This window comes from Littorina saxatilis, linkage group LG13 (assembly GCF_037325665.1).
Source record: "Littorina saxatilis isolate snail1 linkage group LG13, US_GU_Lsax_2.0, whole genome shotgun sequence".
Taxonomy (NCBI): domain Eukaryota; kingdom Metazoa; phylum Mollusca; class Gastropoda; order Littorinimorpha; family Littorinidae; genus Littorina; species Littorina saxatilis.
In genome coordinates, this window is record NC_090257.1 from 14,256,481 (window position 1) to 14,281,597 (window position 25,117).

The following is a 25,117-nucleotide window of genomic DNA, read 5'->3' on the forward strand; positions in this document are numbered from 1 at the left end:
TCGTTAGCAGACGACTTTTGAGAATCTGTCAGACCGTCCTTACCTGGCACGGTTGGGCTTCGCTATCATCAGCTGTTTCACGTGTTTTGCGAGCAAGTCTACTCTTTTGCCTGGCTCTGCAGTAAGTCCACATTGGCGATGAAGGTATCTAAGAACTTAACATGTGTGTATTTTTCCGTAATCCAGTCATATTCTTTCAAAATGCAATCAAGCGGCGGTGACAGACTTGGGTCCTGTTTTCCTCGCACCCATACCAGTTTAGGTTCATGCAAACACACTCGCAAAACATGTAGATACATTTCAAATAGGGAGCAAATGGTTAAATCTACATATGTGTTCCCTGAAATTTGCTTCTCTGTCAATAAGACTAATTGTATAATAATGCGTTCGAAAAAAACAACGTAGAATCGATTCTGAATCGAGTCGAGTAAGCCAAATGGGGGCCAAACCGGTTTCCCCGTTCCGCCGACCTGAAACGCAAAAGAATTGTGCGCTTCAACTAAATGGATTTCTATACGACTTCATTACTTTCTTGCAACTTATGAACCTTTACTTAAAGCTTTTAAACGGTCTGAAAGTAGTGTTACCGCGTACTTATAGATGCACTCATTCGTTTTATTTTTTCAGCGACGGTCACTTAGTTTAAGGTTGCAAAAAGGCCAAGTCTCGCTGAAAACACTGTTTCACACTCCACAGATCGCAACAGTGCCGCTAGTAGTCTACACTTTGTGTTTGATGGTAGAATGGGATATACAGATTACAACACTCGTGGTTTTTTATATGGCTTGTATTTCAGTCAAGACCCAGCGGGAATATCAATCGAGAGCCACTCGCCAAAGGCTCGTGTCTCCCGATGATATTCATCCGCTGGGTCTTGACTGAAATACAAGCCATATAAAAAACCACTCGTGTTGTAACCTATACATATATATATATATATATATATATATATATATATATACACATAACCTTACTCACACACACACACACACACACACACACACACACACACACACACACACGCAATCACTCTGTCCTACACACAGACATCAACATATGCTACAATCTAACACAAACACACACACACACACACACACACACACACACACACACACACAAACAAACACACACACCCACACACTGACACACACAAACACACACATACACATAACCTTACTCACACACACACACACACACACACACACACACACACACAACCAAACACATACACGCCCGCGCACGCACTCACTCGGTCCTACTCACAGACATCAACATATGCTACAATCTAACACACACACATACACACACGCGCACACACACACACACACACCCACACACACGGGTGCGCTCATGCATGCGCGCAAACACACACACAATCAAAAACGCACGCACACATAGGCTACGTGGGCTACACATGCTTAAACCCACACCCACACAAATACACACACACATAGGGGAAGGGTTCCTAATATGGACCGCTTTTTGTTTTATGCTGATAACTAACTTTTTTTCTTGCGAAGAGAAGTTTCATTTTGTGTTTGGTAGTCCTTCTCTCTAAGGTTAACTGTTAGGCTTAATTAGAGTAAAATAGCTCTGATAGACATTCAGCGAAAATTAAATACAGAAAAAATCACAAATGGTCCATATTAGGAGCCTGGGCGCCTAATATGGACCAGTGGAGAGGCCTTCACGAATCATTGTAAAAAGCCCCCTATACTTCAAAATAACATGATACAACTTAGTGTGCAAGTCAGACTAATTAAAATATGCTTTAGATGTATCTGTTTTGGGTTGATGAGAGCATTATTTGAAGCACACCAGGAAACTAAAGAAGCTTATCAAAAACATAGCGAAAATAAGTAAAATTATCAATTTCCACGAAAAGAAGACTATTTGTTATATTTTTTTGAAATCTCGAGGGCTAGTTATAGGTTATTTTCAGCAAGCTTCTTAATGAATTAATGAAAATAGCCTTTAGCTTTTATTTTCTTCGATTTGTTGAAGGTGGTCCATACACACATACTTTGATATTTTGCTATTATTTTTTGTTTGCTGTAGACACTCGGGGTCAACACTGCCAAAATGTAACAAATACGGTCTTAGCTGTCATATATAGCAAGTTTTGTGTGATAAAAGCTTTGGCTGTGGACAGAAACGAGTTCGTTTTAGGCGGCAAATTTTGAGTGAACGCTGCCAAAAGTGAAAAAAAGAAAAAAAGCCTAACGGTTTTAATGTTTGTGTTTCTTCAACTGTTTTGACATGTGCAAGTTATCCAGACAGGATGAATACAGCGAATGAAATTGTTTTGAGCGCTCTAGCGCCGTTAGTTTGTCAGAACTGGAGGTGGTCCATATTAGGAGCCGGTCCATATTAGGAGCCCTTCCCCTACACATACAGGCACACACACACACACACGCACGCACGCAGACAATTTTTGTGTTCTGCTAAATAATAAAACTGTTGCAAGATTCTTTGTTGTGTTAATCGTGCCTATATGGTAAATAAGACACTTTCCCAATTACAGGGGTTTCCTTGTTTGTAAAACCACTTGATGAACATTGTTGTGAAATCAAATTCGAACATAAATTATTTTGACGTCACGAGTTCACGTAACCATTTGATTGAAAAATAGATAGTGGCTAAGATCGCTCAAAATGGCTCCGAGGTAGCGAGGTTGGTGTGTATTATCTGGATTGTGTAGTCTTTCGCACACTCTGGTCAGGACGGTAAGAGTAACGAACGAACCACCAAGAAATCGTATTTTCAGCAGGGCGCACTCTTTATATTTAGTCAAGTTTTGACTAAATGTTTTAACGTAGGGGGGGAATCGAGACGAGGGTGTGGTGTATGTGTGTGCGTGTGTGTGTGTGTGTGTAGAGCGTTTCAGACTAAACTACTGGACCGATCTTTATGAAATTTGACATGAGAGTTCCTGGGAATGATATCCCCGGACATTTTTTTCTCTTTTTCGATAAATGTCTTTGATGACGTCATATCCGGCTTTTTGTAAAAGTTGAGGCGGCACTGTCACACCCTCATTTTTCAATCAAATTGATTGAAATTTTGGCCAAGCAATCTTCGACGAAGGCCGGACTTCGGTATTGCATTTCAGTTTGGTGGCTTAAAAATTAATAAATGACTTTGGTCATTAAAAATCTGAAAATTGTAAAAAAAAAAAATTTATAAAACGATCCAAATTTACGTTCATCTTATTCTTTATCATGTTCTGATTCCAAAAACATATAAATATGTTATATTTGGATTAAAAACAAGCTCTGAAAATTAAAAATATAAAAATTATGATCAAAATTAAATTTCCGAAATCGTTTCAAAAACTATTTCATCTTATTCCTTGTCGGTTCCTGATTCCAAAAACATATAGATATGATATGTTTCGATTAAAAACACGCTCAGAAAGTTAAAACGAAGAGAGATACAGTAAAGCGTGCTGTGAAGCACAGCGCAACCGCTGCCGCGCCAAACATGCTCGTCACTTTCACTGCCTTTTGCACTAGCGGCGGACTACGTTCAGTTTCATTCTGTGAGTTCCACAGCTTGACTAAATGTAGTAATTTCGCCTTACGCGACTTGTTTTCAAGTCTTGATGATCCTGAATATTTTTGGCATTCAATAAGAAAAGGCTGCGAATTCTTAAAAATTGCGGTGCACCTCGAGGCCGATGTCTGCTCTACCAAAAACAACGGAGAAAAAAACACGCAAAAGACACGTTCACACTGCTTAACTGCACAAGGTGAGAGCGTGTTATTTTGTCTCCCTGGTTTTGAGACTTCCGATTTTCCGCAAGAGTTACGTTCTCTTAGCTTGGTTATGTCTACTTTTGTTCTCATCATGACATTTTGGAGAACGGTGTAATTTGCATTGCACACAACACACGGACAATACGAACACTGACGCGGAAATTACCATGTCGGGAAAGGGATGTAAACTGTGAACTATGATCTGTTAAACGTTTTATGTTTTCGAAACTAAGTGTACACCGATTGCCCTTCTCCTCCTTCCCCCTAGCAATTACACTTACGTATTCGTATTCTCTCATCAAAGTACATAGACACACACGAGTATGACTTTCTTCAGTTCAACTTTATTATTGGTAACTGATATACATGTCAATTGTTTAATTGTACATAAAATACGTTTTCCAATTCTCTCTCTCTCTCTCTCTCTCTCTCTCTCTCTCTCTCTCTCTCTCTCTCTCTCTCTCTCTCTCTCAGTATCTCTCTCTCGCTCTCACTCTCTCTCGTTCACACACACACACACACACACACACACACACACACACACACACACACACACACAGGCACACACCATTATGTCTTTCGTGGAAAATCAGATGTGCAAGACACACATTATACAAATGAACTCGTGCCTGCTCATTTAAAGAAGTAATACTGTCGTTTGGTTGTTTATCGCGCTTTGACCAAACTTCCTTTGGTCGCGTCGCATGTTCATCGTTCCCCTGCCTGTTTGCTTGCCTTACTCACAGCTCCCCTCTTCCACCTCTCTCCTCCTCTCTCTTACTCTCAGTCTGTCTCCTGCAACTGGTTGGTCCCTATCACTCCATCTGTTCGTCTGTCTGTCTCTGTGTGTCTGTATGTCTGTCTGTTGGTCTATATCTACGATGTGTATGGGCCAATGTGGCTGAAATTTGTCATCTAGCATATGTGGAACATTTCTAGCCTCAGGGCTGGACTAGGCGAAGAGGAGGGGGGGGGTTGCCAGTGGTGGTCCAGGGGGATGTTCCCCCTTGCGGGGTCAAGGGGCAGAGCCCCTTGTGGGGGTCAGGGGGCAAAGCCCCCTGAAGCTGATGGGTAGGTCATATTCTGAGATAGGAAAATGGTCGCTCCTTGCATGAAACGGCATAAAATAAACAATAATAAAAAATGTTTTAAATGAGGTACATGTTTAGGCTAGGGGGGGGGGGGTTGCGCAACCCCCATAACCCCCCCGGTAGTCCGGCCCTGAGCCTGGTGATATTTTTTGGAGTGCTCTACAGTCTACTGGGTACCTCTGTAATTTGTATGTTTTTGTTGCTTTTTGTTTGTTTACAGGGTCTCACATCCACGTCGGACCACAGGCGGAAGGTATCGTCCACTGGACAACTACTATCACAGAAAGACTACAAGGTACGTCACTCACCTTCGAGTCTTCTGTGTTCTTGGAGTCGCTTCCTGGGGAAAAATATTGTTCAAGACGGTTTGCCTCTTCCTACAGTCTGTGTAAGGTCAAATAAATACAGTTGAATGATTGTTTGAACTATATGCACCTTTAGTTTTCAGCTTCCGTTCGCTGCAGGTTGTTTTTAACCATCATTTGGACGAATCTTCGTTTGCGAGCCGCTAATATCCACTTGGCGGCTAATTATGCATCCGCACCGAACTTATGCATACCAGCGCTCATTGGTCTAAAACATATGTAAATATTGTGCAGTAAAGGGAAGCTACCCACGGGAGTTTTCACTTTCGGTATTAGTGAAGAACCGTTTGCCACTTCATTCAAAATGAGGAAAACGTTTCAGTCGACCAATGAAAATAATCATCGAATATCCTGTTATTAACCAATGAGCGCTGGTATGCCTATTCGGTGCGGTTGCATAATTAGCCGCCAAGTGGATATTAGCGGCTCGTAAACGAAGATTCGTCCAAATGATGGTTAAAAACAACCTGCAGCGAACGGAAGCTGAAAACTAAAGGTGCATATAGTTCAAACAATCATTCAACTGTATTTATTTGACCTTACACAGACTGTAGGAAGAGGCAAACCGTCTTGAACAATATTTTTCCCCAGGAAGCGATTCCAAGAACACAGAAGACTCGAAGGTGAGTGACGTACCTTGTAGTCTTTCTGTGATAGTAGTAGTCCAGTGGACGATACCTTCCGCCTGTGGTCGGACATCGGACATAATTATGAGGATATTTTTTTCAAATGTCCTATACATTTTTCATGCAGGAGGACAAATGTCCTATTGTTTTTTGTCACAAAGTGGTCAATGTCCGATTATTCCATCATTTGATCCGGACATCGTCAGTACTTCTCAATTTACAGTAGTTTGAATGCTAATTTATCGATGTATTGCGAAGCGATGTGTAGCAGACGAAATTAGACACTTTGTGCCTCTAGTACCAAAGAGTTTCCAAGGCTCGCAACTCGGAATGCTCGAAGACAGTTGAGAGTTGCCTCCCTTCGCGCTTTCCCCGAAAATAACAAACATGCCACCTAAACGAAAACTGATCCCAGAAAAGGGACAGAAGAAATTACACTTCAAGTCCCTTCCCTCATCATCTGTTAGTAGCACGGAAACTGAGCTTCCTCCAGCCCCAGAGCAGTTAGAGCCCGATCGCCCAGGTGAGAATGTCGATCGCGATAGTCAAACATCGGAGCCGAATAAAGACACTACCCCCTCCCTTTACGCCCACGCGTAACTTCGTCTCAAGCTTGATGCGTGTGTACCTGGAGGGGCCAAAGGATGACATTCACAAGTCACAGTGGGTGGTGAAGGTTGTTGAAAAGTGGACATCCACGAGGAAGCGAAGGCTCTTCAGCAAAAGAAAGGAACCAGCACAGTAGTTGAAGTTCAGAGACAGAAACACTGCACTGACTCGATGTAATTTATTTTATATTTTCTGTTACCTTTTTGCCAAGAAAAGTATTTTTGTTCTTTTACCCTCGTGCCAAGAAGCTAGTCAAGTTTAATTATATTTACGTTTTGTTACGGAAAAAAATGTCCTATTGATTTGTTTTTGTTCAGGACAAATATCCTATCACTTTTACATTGGCCAGGACATTTGTCCTATGCTACCTCTCATGGATGTGAGGCCCTGTGTGTACTCTGTTTACATTTAGTCAAGTAATTTGTATGTTTTTGTTGCTTTTTGTTTGTGTACTCTGTTTACATTTAGTCAAGTTTTAACATAGACCGGGAATCGAGACGAGGGTGTGGTGTATGTATGTGTGTGTGTGTGTGTGTGTGTGTGTGTGTGTGTGTGTGTGTGTGTGTGTACGTGTGTGTGTGTGTGTAGAGCGATTCAGAGAAAGCTATTGGACCGATCTTCATGAATATTCACATGAACGTTCCTGGGTATGATATCCCCACACTTTTTGTTTTGTTTCGATAAATGTCTTTGATGACGTCATATCCGGCTTTTTGTGAAAGTTGAGGCTGCACTGTCACGCCTTCATTTTTTAAGCAAATAGATTGAAATTTTGGTCAAGCAATCTTCAACAAAGGCCGGACTTTGGTATTGCATTTCAGCTTGGAGGCTTAAAAATTAATAAATGAGTTTGGTCATTAAAAATCTGAAAATTGTAATTGAATTTTTTTTTTAAACAATTCAAACATAATTTCATCTTATTCTTCATTATTTGTTTATTCCAAAAACATATAAATATGCTATATTTGGATTAAAAACAAGCTCAGAAAATTAAAAATATGAAAATTATGATTAAAATTAAATTTCCGAAATTGATTTAAAAACAAATTCATATTATTCTTTGTCGGTTCCTGATTCAAAAAACATATATATATATATGTTATGTTTGAATTAAAAACAAGCTCAGAAAGTTAAAAAGAATAGAGATACAGAAAAGCGTGCTATCCTGCTCAACGCAACCACTACCGCGTTGTACTGGCTTGTCTATTTCACTGCCTTTTCCACGAGCGGGGGACTTTCGATCCTATACAGTCTTGGTGAAAGAATGCAGTGCATTCAGTCTCATTCTATGAGTTCGACAGCTTGACTAAATGTAGTAATTTCGTCTTACGCGACTTGTTTCTTCTTTGTCTCTCTTTATTACATTTTAGCCGTAAAGAGCTTGGAGCTGTCGTCATTATTTTGTGTTGAAGGAAAAGGTAATTTATTAGTATTACTAATAATGTTTAGGGCCGGGAAAGATGAAAGCAGTGCATTTCTAGTCGATCGCTTGGAACAGAACCGACTGTAACAGTAGCATCAAACGCTATTAGTCATCAAAAGTGGCAGTGTCTACTTTGAGAGTACTTGAAGTAGTACCTCACGTGTCGGAGCTTGTTTTCAATCTGAAAGTTACCTCGTGTAATTTGCGCTTCAAACCTCAGAGCAAGAATTCATATCAGTTGGGGCTTTTATTCCCTTTCCTTCAGTATTCGAATGTTAAAGAGTCATTAACACACATCTAAGTTCAATGAGCGGCATTATTTCACCTGTGTGGACAGAAGATGTCATTAAAAACAAGTCGGGTGAAGCGATATAAAAACATTTAGTCAATCTGTAGGTATCAAACTAAAAGATCAACACCAAAAACCAGTCATCGCCGAGACTACATTCAGATAGTCTCGGCTAACCTTCCCCGAAGACCGAGACGGGTCACGCTCGTCTCCGCGAAACATGCGAACATTATACTCGACCTATTTTCTCTAATTCTGAGTGCGTTTTAACATAGATGGGGAATCGAGACGAGGGTAGTGGTGTATGTGGGTGTGTGTATTATAAAGTGATTCTGAGAAAACTATCGGAACAATCTCTTCATGAAATTCACATGAGAGTTCCTGGGTATGATATCCCAGACATTTTTTTTCATTTTTACGATAGATGTCTTTGATGACGTCATATCCGGCTTTTTGTGAAAGTTAAGGCGTCACTGTCACACCCTCATTTTTCAACAAAATTGATTGAAATTTTGGTAATGCAATCTTCAACGAAGTCCGGACTATGGGATTGAATTTCAGCTTGAAAGCTAAATAATTAGTTAATTAGTTTGCTCATTAAAGTTGTCATTAAAATCAAATTTTCAGAAACAGATTAAAACATGATTGCATTGTATTTCTCATCTTCTCCTGAATTCAACAGTATATAGATATGTCATGTTTACTCTAAAAATGTGCTCAGAATGAAATAAAATAGGTTCAGTAAGTACTACGGAAGTGTGCTTCGCGGTGGTGAGCATGACCCGTCTCAGTCTTCGGTATGGTTAGCCGAGACTATCTGAATGTAGTCTCAGCGATGACTGATTTGTGGTGTTGATCTTTACTAAATGTTTTTATATCGCTTCACGCGACTTGTTTCTATTATATTCAGCAAACAGATTATATAATTATGAGGTTGTTTCTCATAACTTTGTTATCATAACAGCCTAAATAATGTCTCAAATGACTTAAGACCTCGTGTGTATTTTACACAGCTCTGGAAGTTTGAAGGCAATACATTTAGGAGTTACAGACATGCGTCATTTTTTGTCTCATTACGAGAAAAACGGCTTCTTCAAAAACTGCCGTTTATTGCTTCTGAAGAAGATGACACCTACACCCTTCAGCATGTCATAGCGTCATTGTTTGTTAAGATAGGTTAACAGAACTGACTGTTTTGAATACACATTTGATCGATCTTTTCAATGATATACAAAACTTGTACAGGTTTTGCTGTTCTGAAATTTTTTTGATTTTAACGCGAGAACCTCGATTTTGTCAAATTAATTTTCGGGGGTATTGTGTTGTAGTTACTTGAATGTGTATAGACGCTACCTCACATAAAATCAATCTGTTTCCTTAATACGATAAGATAATGAATGGCCTTTCCATTTATGTCGTTGCTTTTACAATAAACGGCTTCATCACAAAGATATGCACTTATATTCCTAGTTGTTTTTTTTAATGATGGGTAGTATAAAACAGCAAACACTTTTTCGACTCCCTGTTGCAGAGGTTGTGGTAGTAAGGCTTTGATTTTGTTAGAGCAGTGACCTTGAAATCTGACGGAGATTTACTAAACTTTCTGCACAAACGAGAATCATGAGCCGATTTAAAGGGCCCAGCTGCATTATTACAAGAAAAGTACAATTTAGCCTGGGAAATGTCCCCGCTTTGACCTTCCAATTTGACAAGTCTCAGTCTGACTCTCCTAATTGTCTTCGAGGTCCAGGTGGTCGTCTACATTTTTGCTTTTGTTCAATAATCTTATGGTTAGATTTCGCTAAAAAGTTATGTCAGATGATGAATGAACCATGGGGAAAAAATTATAAGAAAAAAAATGTATGTAAAAAATGATTTTATTTTTGGGTAGCGTGACTCATGCTTCCAATATTTTGTTTTCTGTTTGCTGAGAACATGTGCTTTGCCTAAAAATACTGACCAATCAAATTCATGTCACTATGCTTATAGCCACGCCCAAACAAGTGCAGCAACAGTTTGACACTGGAGCGCTGTCCACGTTTTTTTTTAAACGCACGAAATGCACGGGATTGGAGAGGAGTTTTGCGCTTGGCATTATCCAAATAAGGATATCCTACTATGAGTACTACGCTGGAATACTACAATGAATTTTCAAACGGCTACACTGGCTTCGTCTTTCCTGATCGAAAGGGGGTGTATTAATGATATTTGTAAATAATAGACTCTGCATTTTAATGGTCAAAATGGCGATTTCGGTATAAAAATGTAGACAAGGACCTTTAAACCCCGGAAGAGTGTACTTTTTGCTAAGAACAAAAGCTGCGTATAAACATTTACAAACATTCATTTGTTGATCATGTTCTTTTACCCAAACTCAACCCATCTGTGACCTTTAAATGCAACAAAACCAACCAATATGTTCAAACTCTTTAAGTGTGTGAAGTGCCAAAGCTTTCGCTTCAAAAATATTCAAGAAAAGGATATGTTCCTTCTTTTTTTTAACCCATCATCGACCCATTCGATACCTTACATTTTGACGAGGGTCATCCACATTTTCACCATGTTTGAAAGTCATCGACCCTTGGGATAGTATGAAGTTTTCAAAGATCTAGCTTCTCAAACTTCCGAGAAAATCTCAACGTTGTGTTTTTGTTCACGGATGACCGTCCGTCAGGCGAACACTGCTGATTCTTGCGACTCCCTGATAATTCCGGTGTCATTATTAGGTATATTTTAAATTTACATTAAAGGAAAACGCGGGTTTCCATTATTGATATGATTTTTTCTTTTCCAAATTATGTCGTGTGTGTCTCTGAACGCGATTTGAGAGTCGCTCTCAATGCCTTGTATCTGTTTCTAGGTAATGCACAACATAGCTGCATTTTTGTTCTCAATTGCGACTGTGTGGACTCGCTTGCCTTTTATCATGGACCTGCGTGAGCGCAATGAACACACTAGTCCAAACCATTGCAGGTCTTGTCAACCTCTTATCCTACTTTAATGTACAGTACTAGTATTTATTTTACCAAAGCCATGCAATTCTTGTCCAGTTTGTATCAACAAAGTCCATTGAATACATTGCCGTTTGATTCAGTGACCATGAACTCCCACTTTTCTATCACTAAGCAAGAAATTGTCAACAGCCTCAACAGAGGGACCTGTCACTGAGCGTTTCAAAACAACCTTGTTCGTAAGCTTTTACAACTAAGCAGCAAAACAAAATGACGGTTTTTTATTTGTTCTCGCAATGAAATATCCGTAAAAAAAAGTAGGTACCAAGAACACTTGCTGATTCTATTTCATTTATGCAAACTGCAAGGATATGTTTCTTCAGCAATGAATTAAAGTGCCGATTTCGAATAAGACGTTGTCACAGATAATAGTTACTATAGGGACACACTGCTGATCAGTTTCAGCAAAACATTTGACCGTTTGAATGTTGTACGGAAAATATTTTTACTCCCAGTCCTTCAGTAACAGAAACAAGTCGTCGAGAGTAAGCCGATGTTCCAAATCGTTATAAAATACGTCATAAAAGAACTACTCAGTCACTGTGAACGTTAATTTCTTCATCGTCATCGTCTGAGCACACGGAGAGTTCGTCGCAGCTGATATTAGAGTTGGACTCGCTGACGTTGGACTTGACGTCACTGAGTGCCCCCGCGTAATCGTGAGCATCCACTTCACCCTCGTCATCCTGGCGCATGTGCACACGGCGGTGACGCTCCAGGTTGCTTTTGTGGCTGGTGGCGTAGTCGCAGACGTTGCAGATGAACTCCTTCTGGCCGTTGTGCACGGACAGGTGTCGCTTGAGCAGCGCTTTGCGACAGAAGCGGCGGCCACAGTAGAAGCAGGTGTAGCCGTGGTAGTGGAAGATGAGCGCGTGCTCCCTGAGCGCCGCCTTGGTGCGGAAGAGCACGCCGCAACACTCGAGGAGCTTGGCGGACAGCTGGTGCATGGTCAGCATGTGGCGCTTCAGGTTGTTGCGGCGGTCTGTCGTGTAGCGGCACTGCGAGCACGGGAACAGCTTCCGCCCGTACGGCGAGGTACCAGGGCGTGGGCAGTCGCTTAGCGCCAGTGGAGGCAAGCCCGGACTTCCTCGTGCCACTCCTCCAACTAGGTTCTCATCACCACGTCCTGTGGCTTCCACTCCAGGCAAAGGCAGGATGCTGTGGAGGGCCGTCGGGGCAGGGTGGCCGATTAAAGGCGACGCGATCGTAAAGTGGAGTGGCGTTTTGGGAACATCCGGGTCAGGGGAAAGTCTGTCTGAGGTCAGAAGCCCGTGTTGACGCCTGAGCTGTTGGAAGAGCGCCAGGGAGTGGGGGAGGCTGTGGAAAGGGGTCAGTGCGGCAGGGTACAGCTTGTCACAGCCGCCAGCCGCTGGGGCCTTCCAGGCAAGGCGCAGATCCATGGCCACGGCTGGGGGCAGCGGGTAGAACAAAGCATCACCCGGAGCTGGCCGCTGGGGAATGGGTCTGTAAGTGAAAATAGCAACAATAATGTAGATGAAACACACCAACCTCGCTACTTTGGAGATATTTTTAGCGTTCTCATTCACTAACAATTTTTTGATCAAATGCTTTCGTAAAACCATAACAACAAAACCACTCTAATTGGGAAAATGTCTTAATTCGCTGAATAACAATGGGTAAAGAACCCAGACATACGTTAAATCCGGAAAGTCATATCTAGCATCATACAGGATTGTTCATAACCCTAAAAATACACTAACGTCTTTTTCAAAAACTGTAGTCTCTTTCAATGACTTTCAGCAATTTTCAACATTATAAATCGAGATAACTAGAAACATTGAAAGAAATGTGTAGCACTAAACAGTTTTCCTGATCACGAATCATTGTGTGAAACTTTCCAACTTTCTTTCATGAAGTGTACGTATTTTTCTAGAAAAAGGCGGGGCCCCTGTTTTGAGCGAACACTGTTTTCGTGGTGCACTAACTCTCTTTTTTTTTAAATCGAAAAAAATACACAGCGGCCATAATTCCTCTTTATTATTATTTCTCTTTAATATTCCTCTTTATTATGTCAACTTCAAAAAGATTGTTTTAGAGGGCAGATTAAAAATAATCAATGCATGAAGAAATTGAAAAAACAGTTAGTTATACCTACTTTCTATGCCAGTTAAGGCCGTTCACTATACTTTCTGGATCACTTTATGGATTAAAAATATATTTTACAGGGATCGCGCGACCGCCGCTCAAATAACGGTACCCTCAAAACCGACTGGACAAAAAACGGAAAGACCCAATTAAAAATCGACAAAAAATCACAATAGGCACAACTTTGCAATTTTTACAGTTGAGAAGAAAGCCAAATTAATTATTAAACCAGAAAAGTTTTGTTTTGTTTACCTAGCTTTCGTATTTCGCGTGCTATTCTATTCCTACTGATGCAGGTGTTGTTGATCGCATGAGCGGTCAAAAACGGGACTTTTTTTGTCATTTTTTAGGGGTATTGTGACAAGAAGCGCTGTATTTCAGCAATGACTTGGTGGATTGCTTTGTAATTTTAAGAATATTTCACTAACATACTAGACGTATTTTGAATAACATTTTACGCCTATTTGTTCAGATGTCACGAAATGTTTTTAAATTCGTCATAGGATAGTTCACTTATGTCCAAAAAGTTCATGACTTCGCATGTCTTCAAACAAATGATTAATACAAACACTACGAAAGTTTTGTATGCGTATAAACACTGACGCAAATGTGCTAGGCCTGTAAACACGCTTGATATTTTAGGGTTGATTCTAGTGGCATGTATTGAGAGGCACGCAGCGATAACCGCGAAACAGCGTTAACGTTCCATTTTTTTCTCATGTGTTTGCATGAATAGCACATTTACGCCAGTGTTTACACGCAAATGAAACTTCGACAGTATCTATCAATCATTTATCTGTAGACGTGAAAAGTCAGGCATTTTTTTGACACAAGTGAATGACGAGTTTAGAAACTGAACAAATACGTGTAACAATCCAAAATTTAGCTCCAAGTCTAGTATGTTGGTTTGTTTGTTTGTTTGTTTGTTTGTTTAACGCCCAGCCGACCACGAAGGGCCATATCAGGGCGGTGCTGCTTTGACATATAACGTGCGCCACACACAAGACAGAAGTCGCAGCACAGGCTTCATGTCTCACCCAGTCACATTATTCTGACACCGGACCAACCAGTCCTAGCACTAACCCCATAATTCCAGACGCCAGGCGGAGCAGCCACTATAGATTGCAAATTTTAAAGTCTTAGGTATGACCCGGCCGGGGTTCGAACCCACAACCTCCCGATCACGGGGCGGACGCCTTACCACTAGGCCAACCGTGCCGGTATAGTATGTTGGTAAAATATTCTGAAAGTTTCAAAGCAATCCACCAAGTCATTGTTGAAATACTGCGCTTTTTGTCACAGTTTCTGTAAACAGTTCTGTTTTTGACCGCTCTTGCGATGGACACCTGCATCAGTAGGAAAAGCATAGTACACACAATACGCAAGTAAGCTGAACAAAACAACCTTTTCTATAGGTAGATAATTAATTTGTATGAGAAGTATGATATCCCCAAATTTGTTTTCTTTTTCCGATAAATGTCTTTTTGTATGTTATTTTGTGGTTTTTTGTCGATTTTTAATTTGGCCCTACCGTTTTTGTCCAGTCAATTTTGAGGGTACCCTTATTTGAGCGGCGGTCACATGAACCCTGTAAAAGAAATCTTTAATCCGAAAGTCAAGTAAACGGCCTTAACTGGCAAATAAAGTTTGGATCAAATGACACGCGAATTAATGCTTTAATTTGGGTACGAAATTTGTCGCAATAATTGTTTTGCCTAGTTTATGTCAAATGGTCCGACTTTTGTGCACTTTCAACAAAATGTTCCGAATTCGGAGATCGACTCAACAGTACAAGGTTTAACACTGAGCGGTAGCCATACTTACCTGATTTAAACCCTCCAGACTTTCACCCTTTGGATTATCTTAATGTCCGAGTATACAACACTCCCCCCCCCCCCCCCCCCCATATCATAGGTGATCTGAAGACAGCAGTTACAGCTGGTTCAGGGCAAACCCTATACAGGAATGCGTTTGTGTCATTGACAATTCCGGAGGGGTAGTTTGCAACACATTTTCGAAAGAAGGTAAAAGTCAGACAATTTTATTTGCAGTCAGAAAACTTTGTGGAATAGTCGTGAACATACTGAAGATAATTGCCAACAACTATGAAGATATTCGGTCAACTCAAGTTACTGGAACAATGACTCCCTTCGTTGTGAAGTCACACTTGCGCAATGGCACGCAAAATCCATATATGACATGAACGCGTTCCTCCATGGGAAATACCCTGATCCTGCCTGTGATTGCTTTAACCAATTCTCTGATTGTCTGAGGTTGTTTATTGTATACTATGTCCTTCAAATAACGCCAAAGGTAACACTGAATCTTGAGGGGAGGACTTAAATCGGGTTAGTTTGGCTATCGCTCAATTACTGTTGTCAATCGACGTTGGTTATGTGCGCAGCTCAGTGTATGTGTTGTCGTTTTGCTGCAATTCAGCTACACTACTCGTCATCAAAAAACCTATACAGATGCGTTTGAGGGCAGATCTTTCTGATGAGGCCGTTTATCATATAACCAATTATATGATTGGAAAGGCCGTTTATTCCCCTAACTTATTCAGACAACAGATTGAGTTTACATGACGTAGTGTTGATACAGTGGAACCTACAACACAGACACCCCCCAAAATCAAATTCGCAAAAATCAAGGGTTCCCGCGTTAAAATTGACAAAAACATCAGAACTGCTAAAACGAAACATGTTTAGCATGTCCTTAGACAGAACAATCAAATCTGCATCCAAATCAGTCAGTTGTGTTCACATATCTCGTCTAACATGGACGCTATGGCATGCTGAGCGGTGTAGGTGTCAATCCTCTCAGAAGGCATAAAAGGCCGTTTTTGAATCCATTTCAGCGGGTAATGGCAGATTTGAGTAACTCGTTAACGCATTGCCTTCAAATTTTCAGTGATTTGTGCTTAACACATGTCGTAAACTACACAAGGAATCTCAAGTCATTTGAGATATCAGATAGCTGTAATGAGACATACCAGAAAGAGTTTCAAAAATAAAGATGTACCCTGTCCGATTGAACAGAAACAAATTAAATTAGCATGCATTTAGACAAATTAAAGCTTCAATTTACCCTTACATTTAATACAGTTTCAACAATGGCTGTTCACAGCGCACTTGTTTAAACGCACACAAACATTCTTGGAAAATGCTTTTTCAAGAGCCATTGATCAGTTAAGCGTGTCGGCAGTGAGCTTTGCTAGGCGTAGGCCGACATTAATTTGTGCTTAGCGCTCTGAATGAGTCAACTTCTTAAAAACTACTTTCGCGTTGAAATCCTCATACCACCCATGTCTGATAAAATATGGGGTGCGTATCGCTAGCGCTACGTGTCATTTGTGCTACGTGTCATTTGTCCTACGTGTCATTTCTGCTACGTGCCGCTATCGCTACGTTGATTAGTGCTACAAATAATTTGTCAATGAGTCGCTATCATTCGTTCATTATCACTACGTGTCGACAGCACTACATCTTTTAGCGCTACGTGTCATTATTGCTACGTGTCAATACCACTACTTACTGACGACTCTCTTTTTCCTTTTTTCTCTCGCTCTCACTCCTGGTTTGTGTACGTGTGTATGTGTGTCGGTGTATGTGTGTGCGTGTGTGTGTCTGTTTCAGTGTGTGTGTGTGTGTGTGTGTGTGTGTGAGTGTGTGTGTGTGTGTGTGTGTGTGTGTGTGACTCTCTCTCTCTCTCTCTCTCTCTCTCTCTCTCTCTTCCTCGCTCGCTCGCTCGCTCACTCACTCTGTCTCTCTGTCTCTCTCTCTCTCTCTCTCTCTCGCGGACTCGCGAGATTTCGCCGAGCGGGCAGGTTGGAGTTTTTGAGCTGCGCTTCGTTTCCACCCAAAGTTGCCAATAACTCGTCAGAATGACAGTCGTTGGTTTACCAACTGCTGCAAGTACATCTTTACAAGCCCTGCTCCACGACCACCACGTCACATCATGGAAAATCGCCGGCAATGGGGACAACTTGACGTTTGTTGTCAGACTTGCACCGGCGGCCACTGATGGCGACCCAGCTACACGCTACGCTCACAGTGACACACATGACAACAAGGTTCAATGTTATCGCAGAAAACCACCAAGCCAGATGCGAAGAGATAAGAAGAGAGCCGAGGATAGGAAAGCAAAACGAGAGGATAAGGCAAGTGAAACTTTTAATGTGCCACTTTTTGAAGCTACACCCAAAAAACAACTGAGTACCGAAGATGATAACACACCTGACACAGACCTTGACACGGTGACCGCTGGAAAGTCACGTGCAAACAGTCGTGACTCTACTGTGTTGGCAAGTGGCGACCCATTTTCTGTTTATTCAACGACATTGCACGCAGAAGAGCACGGCCTTGAAACAGCTGAACACATGACAACAGAAAGCGTGCCTGGGGAAAACTGTATTGACCCAGAAAAAGACGATCCTTTTGACACAGTTAAAGAGTATACTGGGGCAATCATGGACAGGCCATTGCAGCGTCGTCTCCGGGACAGGCGCAGGAACAACACACATCACAGGATTGTGACTAATGACAGCACAACAGAACCGCTGTACATTTTCGAGACGGACGATCTTGTGCTTGTGTCCAACCCACAGATTGAATACAGCGATGAAGTAACATTCTGGTTCATCAAGCAGGGTTCCAAGAACATGATTCCAGAGGAACTAGGCTACATGCAGCGGCTCGCCTCGTGGAGACCAGTGGACAGATGGAACATACCACAACACCATCTGCGGAATGTTCAAGCAAGAAGGAAGATCCTAATTGACTTGATCCGGTTCTACCTTGGTTAACGAACGTTTCGCGATCGAACATGAAATCGTGTGTATTGTGAAAAACAATGGGCATTGAACGGACACTTATAGCCTCGTTCAGAGCGCGACACGTCTGACATGTTGTAATGTCAGTTTGAACGGACACTCTTATTATGCAACTTTGTGTAAATGCACTATCGGCTTCGGTTTCGATATTTGAGTGTTCGAATACCCTTCCCCAAATCCAGCCCAACTTGCAATGGGCATATTGCCTGAGCAAATAAACCATTCTGATTCTGATTCTGATTCTGATTCTCTCTCTCTCTCTCTCTCTCTCTCTCTCTCTCTGGCCTTAATATAATAAACCATTCTGAGTTCTGAGTTCTCTCTCTCTCTCTCTCTCTCTCTCTCTCTCTCTCTCTCTCTCTCTCTCTCTCTCTCTCTCTCTCTCTCTCTCTCTCTCTCTGGCCTTAATATAATAAACCATTCTGAGTTCTGAGTTATCTCTCTCTCCCTCTCTCTCTCTCTCCCTCTCTCTCTCTTCTCTCTCTCTCTCTCTCTCTCTCTCTCTCTCTCTCTCTCTCTCTCTCTCTCTCTCTCTCTTTCTTATGTTATGTTCGTTTGTATGTATGTTTTTGTTTGTTTGTTTATCGTTTGTTTGTTCGCTTGTTTGCTTTTTACATTTAGTCAAGTTTTGACTAAATGCATAGAGGGGGGAATCGAGACGAGGGTCGTGGTGTATGTGTGTGTGTGTGTGTGTGTGTGTGTGTGTGTGTGTGTGTGTGTGTGTAGAGCGATTCAGACTAAACTACTGGGCCGATCTTTATGAAATTTGACATGAGAGTTCCTGGGTATGATATCCCCGGACGTTTTTTTCTTTTTTTCGATAAATACCTTTGATGACGTCATATCCGGTGTTTTGTAAAAGTTGAGGCGGCACTGTCACACCCTCATTTTTCAATCAAATTTATTGAAATTTTGGCAAATCAGTCTTCGACGAAGGCCGGGATTTGGTATTGCATTTCAGCTTGGTGGCTTAAAAACGAATGAGTGAGTTTGGTCATTAAAAATCGGAAACTTGTAATTAAAATTATTTTTTTATTAAACGATCCAAAAACAATTTTATCTTATTTTTCGTCATTTTCTGATTCCAAAAACATATACATATGTTATATTTGGATTAAAATCAAGCTCTGAAAATTAAAAATATAAAAATTATGATCAAAATTAAATTTCCAAAATCGATTCAAAAACTATTTCATCTTATTCCTTGTCGGTTCCTGATTCCAAAAACATATAGATATGATATGTTTGGATTAAAAACACGCTCAGAAAGTTAAAACGAAGAGAGGTATGTAAAGCGTGCTATGAAGCACAGCGCAACCGCTGCCGCGCCAAACAGGCTCGTCACTTTCACTGCCTTTTGCACTAGCGGCGGACTACGTTCAGTTTCATTCTGTGAGTTCCACAGCTTGACTAAATGTAGTAATTTCGCCTTACGCGACTTGTTATTACTTCTTTAATTCATATTGTAACATTTTTTAAACGTATTGTCATTAGATTAAACCCTCCCATGGGCGAGGGTTGGATGTAAAAACAAGTCGCGTAAGGCGAAATTACAACATTTAGTCAAGCTGTCGAACTAACAGAATGAAACTGAACTCACTGCATTTTTACAGCAAGAGCGTATACTCGTAGCATCGTCAGTCCACCGCTCGATGCAATGGCAGTGAAATTGACAAGAAGAGCGGGGTAGTAGTTGCGCTGAGAAGGATAGCACGCTTTTCTTTATCTCTATTCTTTTTAACTTTCTGAGCGTGTTTTTAATCCAAACATATCACATCTATATGTCTTTGGAATCAGGAACCCACAAGGAATAAGATGAAATTGTTTTTAAATCGATTTCGGAAATTTTATTTTAATAATAATGTTTGTATTTTTAATTTTCAGAGCTCGTTTTTAATCCAAATATAACATATTTATATGTTTTTGGAATCAGAAAATGATGAAGAATAAGATAAACGTAAATTTGGATCGTTTTAAAAACATTTTTGTTTTTTTACAATTTTCAGATTTTTAATGACCAAAGTCATTAATTAATTTTTAAGCCACCAAGCTGAAATGCAATACCAAAGTCCGGCCTTCGTCGAAGATAGCTGGGCCAAAATTTCAATCAATTTGATTGAAAAATGAGGGTGTGACAGTGCCGCCTCAACGTTTACAAAAAGCCGGATATGACGTCATCAAAGATATTTATCGAAAAAAAGAAAAAAATGTCCGGGGATATCATTCCCAGGAACTCTCACGTCAAATTTCATAAAGATCGGTCCAGTAGTTTGGTCTGAATCGCTCTACACACACACAGAGACAGACAGACACACATACACACACACACACACACACACACACACACATACACCACGACCCTCGTCTCGATTCCCCCCTCTACGTTAAAACATTTAGTCAAAACTTGACTAAATGTAAAAAAACACCTGTTTGCTTATGCCATTACCCTCGTTAATAAAGAATTTGTCTTTGTCTTGTCTTGTCTCTCTCTCTCTCTCTCTCTCTCTCTCTCTCTCTCTCTCTCTCTCTCTCTCTCTCTCTCTCTCTCTCTCTAAAAAATATTTTGTTGTTCCTCGACCCTCGTCTCGATTCCCCCTCTATGTTAAAACATTTAGTCAAAACTTGACTAAATGTAAAAAGCAAACCACACACCAACAACCATGAAATAAATACGTGGTGAAAAAAGAGAGAGAGAGAGAGAGAGAGAGAGAGAGAGAGAAAGAGAGAGAGAGAGAGAGAGAGACACACACACACACACACACACACACACACACAGACACAGAGAGACAGAGACAGACAGATCCGACAGACAGCCATGCAGACAATTATATATACACACTCACACGCAAACACAAAGGGAAGTGTCTGCCGTTTGAACATGTGGTATAGTGCTATCGACACGTAGCGCTATCGACACGTAGCGCTACAGTACATTGGTTTTTCAAAAATAGTGATATCGACACGTAGTTCTATTGAGACGTAGTGATAATGGCACGTGTGAATTGTGGCAATAGCACTACGTGCCGATAGCACTTCTGTTTTTGGCAATTTGTGTCGATAGCACTACAGAAAATAGCGCAAACGATACGTACCACAAATGACACGTAGCGCTAGCGGGACGCACCGTAAAATATGTACATGAAATGTGAGTATGTGGCGCATCTGTTTATGTTCTGTAAGATTACCAAAAAAAATTTGTTTCGATAAGTCAGCAAAAACCTACCGTCAATTTAAGAACTTTTTTTGACATGACAAATAACAGCAGACCAGATGTCTCAAATCACTTGAAATTCTGTATGTACTTTACGACACGTGTTAGCACAAATCTCCAAAAAGTTTCTGGTTCTGGTTCTGGTATGGTACGTCGCAGGAGCCAAGTTGACTATATATGCGACGGGACTGGTGGGCGCAGCGGCGCAGCGGCCTAAAAAGAGGAGGAGGGAGGAGGGAGGTTTCCTACGGCAGTAGAAGAGGCTTTTGCTGATGTGCAGCCTATCACCTCCTCGCTTAGATGGTTCCACTCCTGAGCTGTCTTTACAAAAAATGAGTGTCTGAACAGTTCAGTTCGGCAGTGTGGTATGGTTAGGCCTTTAGAGTTGTTGATGGCCTGCCTCTCGATCACATTGTTGGAACTGTAGTCGCTAAACTGTGTTGGCTTCACCCTCCTGCGGGTCTGTTTTGCGAAGGACAGGACAGGTCTTACACGCGGGACGTGAGGCCAGTATTAATGCAAGGGGAGGAAGACAAATGTACAGTCAGTGTATGCACATGCAGCTCTAGCCCTTCATTCAGGATCTATATTTCATTCAAGTAGGTGACAGTAGCTGACGTCACCACCAGCGCAGAAAGAAGTAGGGGGATGTGGTGTGCGCGGAGAGTGTACGGTTCACGATCAGCGGATCCAGTGTCGGACATGATGAAGGCATGACCGGGTCAAGCTGGTTCAAATCCTGGGGCTTTCCTCTCGTGCTCATACTGAGCGAGTTTTCGCGAGGAACAGGGTTGAGCTACGGTAGGGTCACTGCGCATGTCTGGTTTTTTCTTCGTGGAAACGCTGTTGGGTTGTGTCCAGTCGCGTCCCTTGCAACAAGATGGCGACAAGCGCGTTACGGATTTACTGTTGTGGAGAGTTGATGGACGACGATGATGAACAAGCAGTACTGTTTTATTGTTGATGTGAATGTAATGCCAAAACATCGAACTATCGATTCGAACGTCAATGAAGAAGTGAGCCGTTGAAAATCGAGCGCAAAACAGCCGGGTAAAAGTTCAGGGCGCTAAAGTACATTTGAGCCGAAATCGCACCCAAACTCCTGTTGACCTCATTTCTTCCCAAAATAAACATCACTGCTAAAATAAAATGCATTAAAACCAAGACAGTATCCAACCCAGTATCCTTAATGTTTGAAAGGCTAAGTGATTTACAACAAATGTCTTCTCACAATCCGTAACTTTGTCAAAAAATATTTGCAGAAGTTTCTCACGTCGCCTTGGCAGCCATCTTGGAACTGGAGAGACCCTACGCAGGAAGCAAGGTTGAAAGTTGGTTAACCGGTGACGTCACTCCAGTCGTACCGGACCGAGTTTTTGCGACCTCCGGTTCGACTCGAGTCACCTTAGTTGACGCTAAAACTCGCTCACTATTTGCGTAGCTGATTTCACGTCGAACTTTGAACGACTGTACAGCAAAGAAAAAGTCAGATTATTATTATCATCTTTCCGTTATTGCATGCAGGTACAAACTACAATTGCACATAACATTTACCGCACATTATTTCAGTATTACCTCCTTTCCAAGGAAAAACAAGTCACTTCAAGTGAAATGACTACATTTAGTCAGCGACTTATGATTTAGTCAATCTGTCGAACCCACAGAATGAAATTGAACGCACTGCATTTTTTCCCCCAAGAGTCAAAACCGCTGACACGTTTACATACAAAGCGTTCTGAAAGTGACACGCCGGTATAGCGCAGTACCGCTTGCATTTTACATGAAAGCGCGCTTTTCTGTATTCGTTTTAACTTTCTGAGTTTGTTTTTAATCCAAACATGACGTCACCACAGTGCGGCCACAACTTTTACAAAACGCCGGATATAATGTCATCAAAAACATTTATTTAAAAAAAATGAAGAAAAAAACCGTGAGGGGGTATCATCTGGGAAAAATTCGATTCAAGTTTCATGAAGATCTGTCCGGTATTTTCCCTAGAATTGCTGCACACACACACACACACACACACACACACACACACACACACACACACACAAGCACATACTCTCGTCTCGATTCCAGGTTTATGTCAAAATTGACTAAATGTAAAAGCGGCCGGTAAGAATTACTTCAGCAAATCTGTTTTGGGACAGTTATGGTGCTTTTATATAAAAAGAAGTCGCGTGAATCTGTTTGTTAAGAACAAGAGGGCAGTTAGTGTAAAACAAGTTACAACGTAGCCTGCTCTCCCTGTGCCTTCATTGTAAAGAGTCTTTACAGCAGTGTTCGTTGTAAATACAAAAGTAGGCACTGTCTTGTCATCATTTGCATAAAACACCGCGGCGCTAGTTCAAAATAAATTCACGAAGTCGAAAGCATCATGTCCACCGTTTGTACAGATCACTAGCAGTCAGGATCCGGGCTTCGCCCGGGAAATTCATTACCAAAAATTGAAAATTAAAAGAAAAATAGGAAAGAAAAACTCCAAACAAACTTGTTTTTGGAAAATGAGTTACCTCCCATGCTGATTTAAAAACTAAAAGCTTCAGGACATTTAAAATACTCTGAAGACATATGTGGTACCAAGGTTTCAGAATATTCTCCTAGTTTCTTGTTCTGAGGCTGTTCAGGGTCTATTGTCTTTGCTGTTTCTGGGCCGAGCATGCCAGGAAGCGCACTAGAACCAGCTAACAACCTGCTCAGAGTGGTAGCTAGGATCATCATCAGTTTCTGACCGAGTGATGAGTGGGGTCGGAGAAAGTCAAGTGTTGAGAGCATTCTCCGTTCTGTATTGGATAAGATCAGCCATTTCCTTTTTGAGGGCACCGCAGCCCTCAAACACGTGTGTGAGGTGGCCAACTGCACCACACTGGCAGGTCACATGGTCTTAGCCAACAACTATCACGTAGGAGTTTTCCAAATTATTTATTCAAGCATGACGCGTAAACAAATGAAAACAAGTCGCGTAAATTTTAGTCAAGCTCTCAAACTCACACAATATTGAAACTGAACGCACTGCATTTTTTCACCGAGACAATACAGCTTCATCAATCCCCGCGGCAAGGAAATCTTTGACGATTTTCACGTGGATAACGCAGTGAAATTGACAAGCCAGTATGGTGCATTTACATTTGCGTTTTGCAGTAAAAAACGCTTTTCTGTATTCTGCTTAACTTTCTTAGCTCATTTTTAATCGAAAAATAACATATCTGTATGTTTTTGGTATCGGGAAATGATAAAGAATACGAAGAAATTATTTTTAGATCGATTTCTAAAATTTTAATCGTAGTACATAATTAACCTATTTTTGTTAATTGTGATCACATTTTTAGAGTAAACCAGACATATCTTTATGTCTTTAGATTCAAAATTTGATGAAAAATACGATGCAATTATATCTAAATCTGTTTGCGAATATTCGATTTTAATGGCAACTTTAATTAGCAAACTCATTAATTAATTTTTAAGCCTTCAAGCTAAAAGTGCAATACCAAAGTCTGGGCTTCGTCAAAGATTACTTTACCAAAATGTCAACCAATTTGGTTGAAAAAGGAGGGCGTAACAGTGCCGCCTCAAGTTTCACTAAATGCCGGATATGACGTCATCAAAGACATTTATCGGAAAAAGAAAAACAAATTTGGGGATATCATACCCAGGAACTCTCATGTGAAGTTTCATGAAGATCGGTCCAGTAGTTTTCTCGGAACCGAACTACACACACACACACATAAGCATACACCACGACCCTCGTCTCGATTCCCCGTCAATGTTAAACCATTTAGTCAAAACTTGAATAA

General features: G+C 41.1%; 1 protein-coding gene across 1 annotated transcript in view; it reads right to left on the reverse strand.

Annotated features, from left to right (window-relative positions):
* Window positions 1-4,082: 4,082 nt before the first annotated feature.
* The window catches only part of LOC138983691 (zinc finger protein Gfi-1b-like), a 51,729-nt gene continuing 30,694 nt past the window's right edge, over window positions 4,083-25,117 (reverse strand). The window contains exon 2 of the mRNA XM_070356986.1: window positions 4,083-12,636. Coding sequence (XP_070213087.1) covers window positions 11,706-12,636 — 931 coding nt within the window. The 3' untranslated portion in view covers window positions 4,083-11,705. The remainder of the gene's footprint in view (window positions 12,637-25,117) is intronic.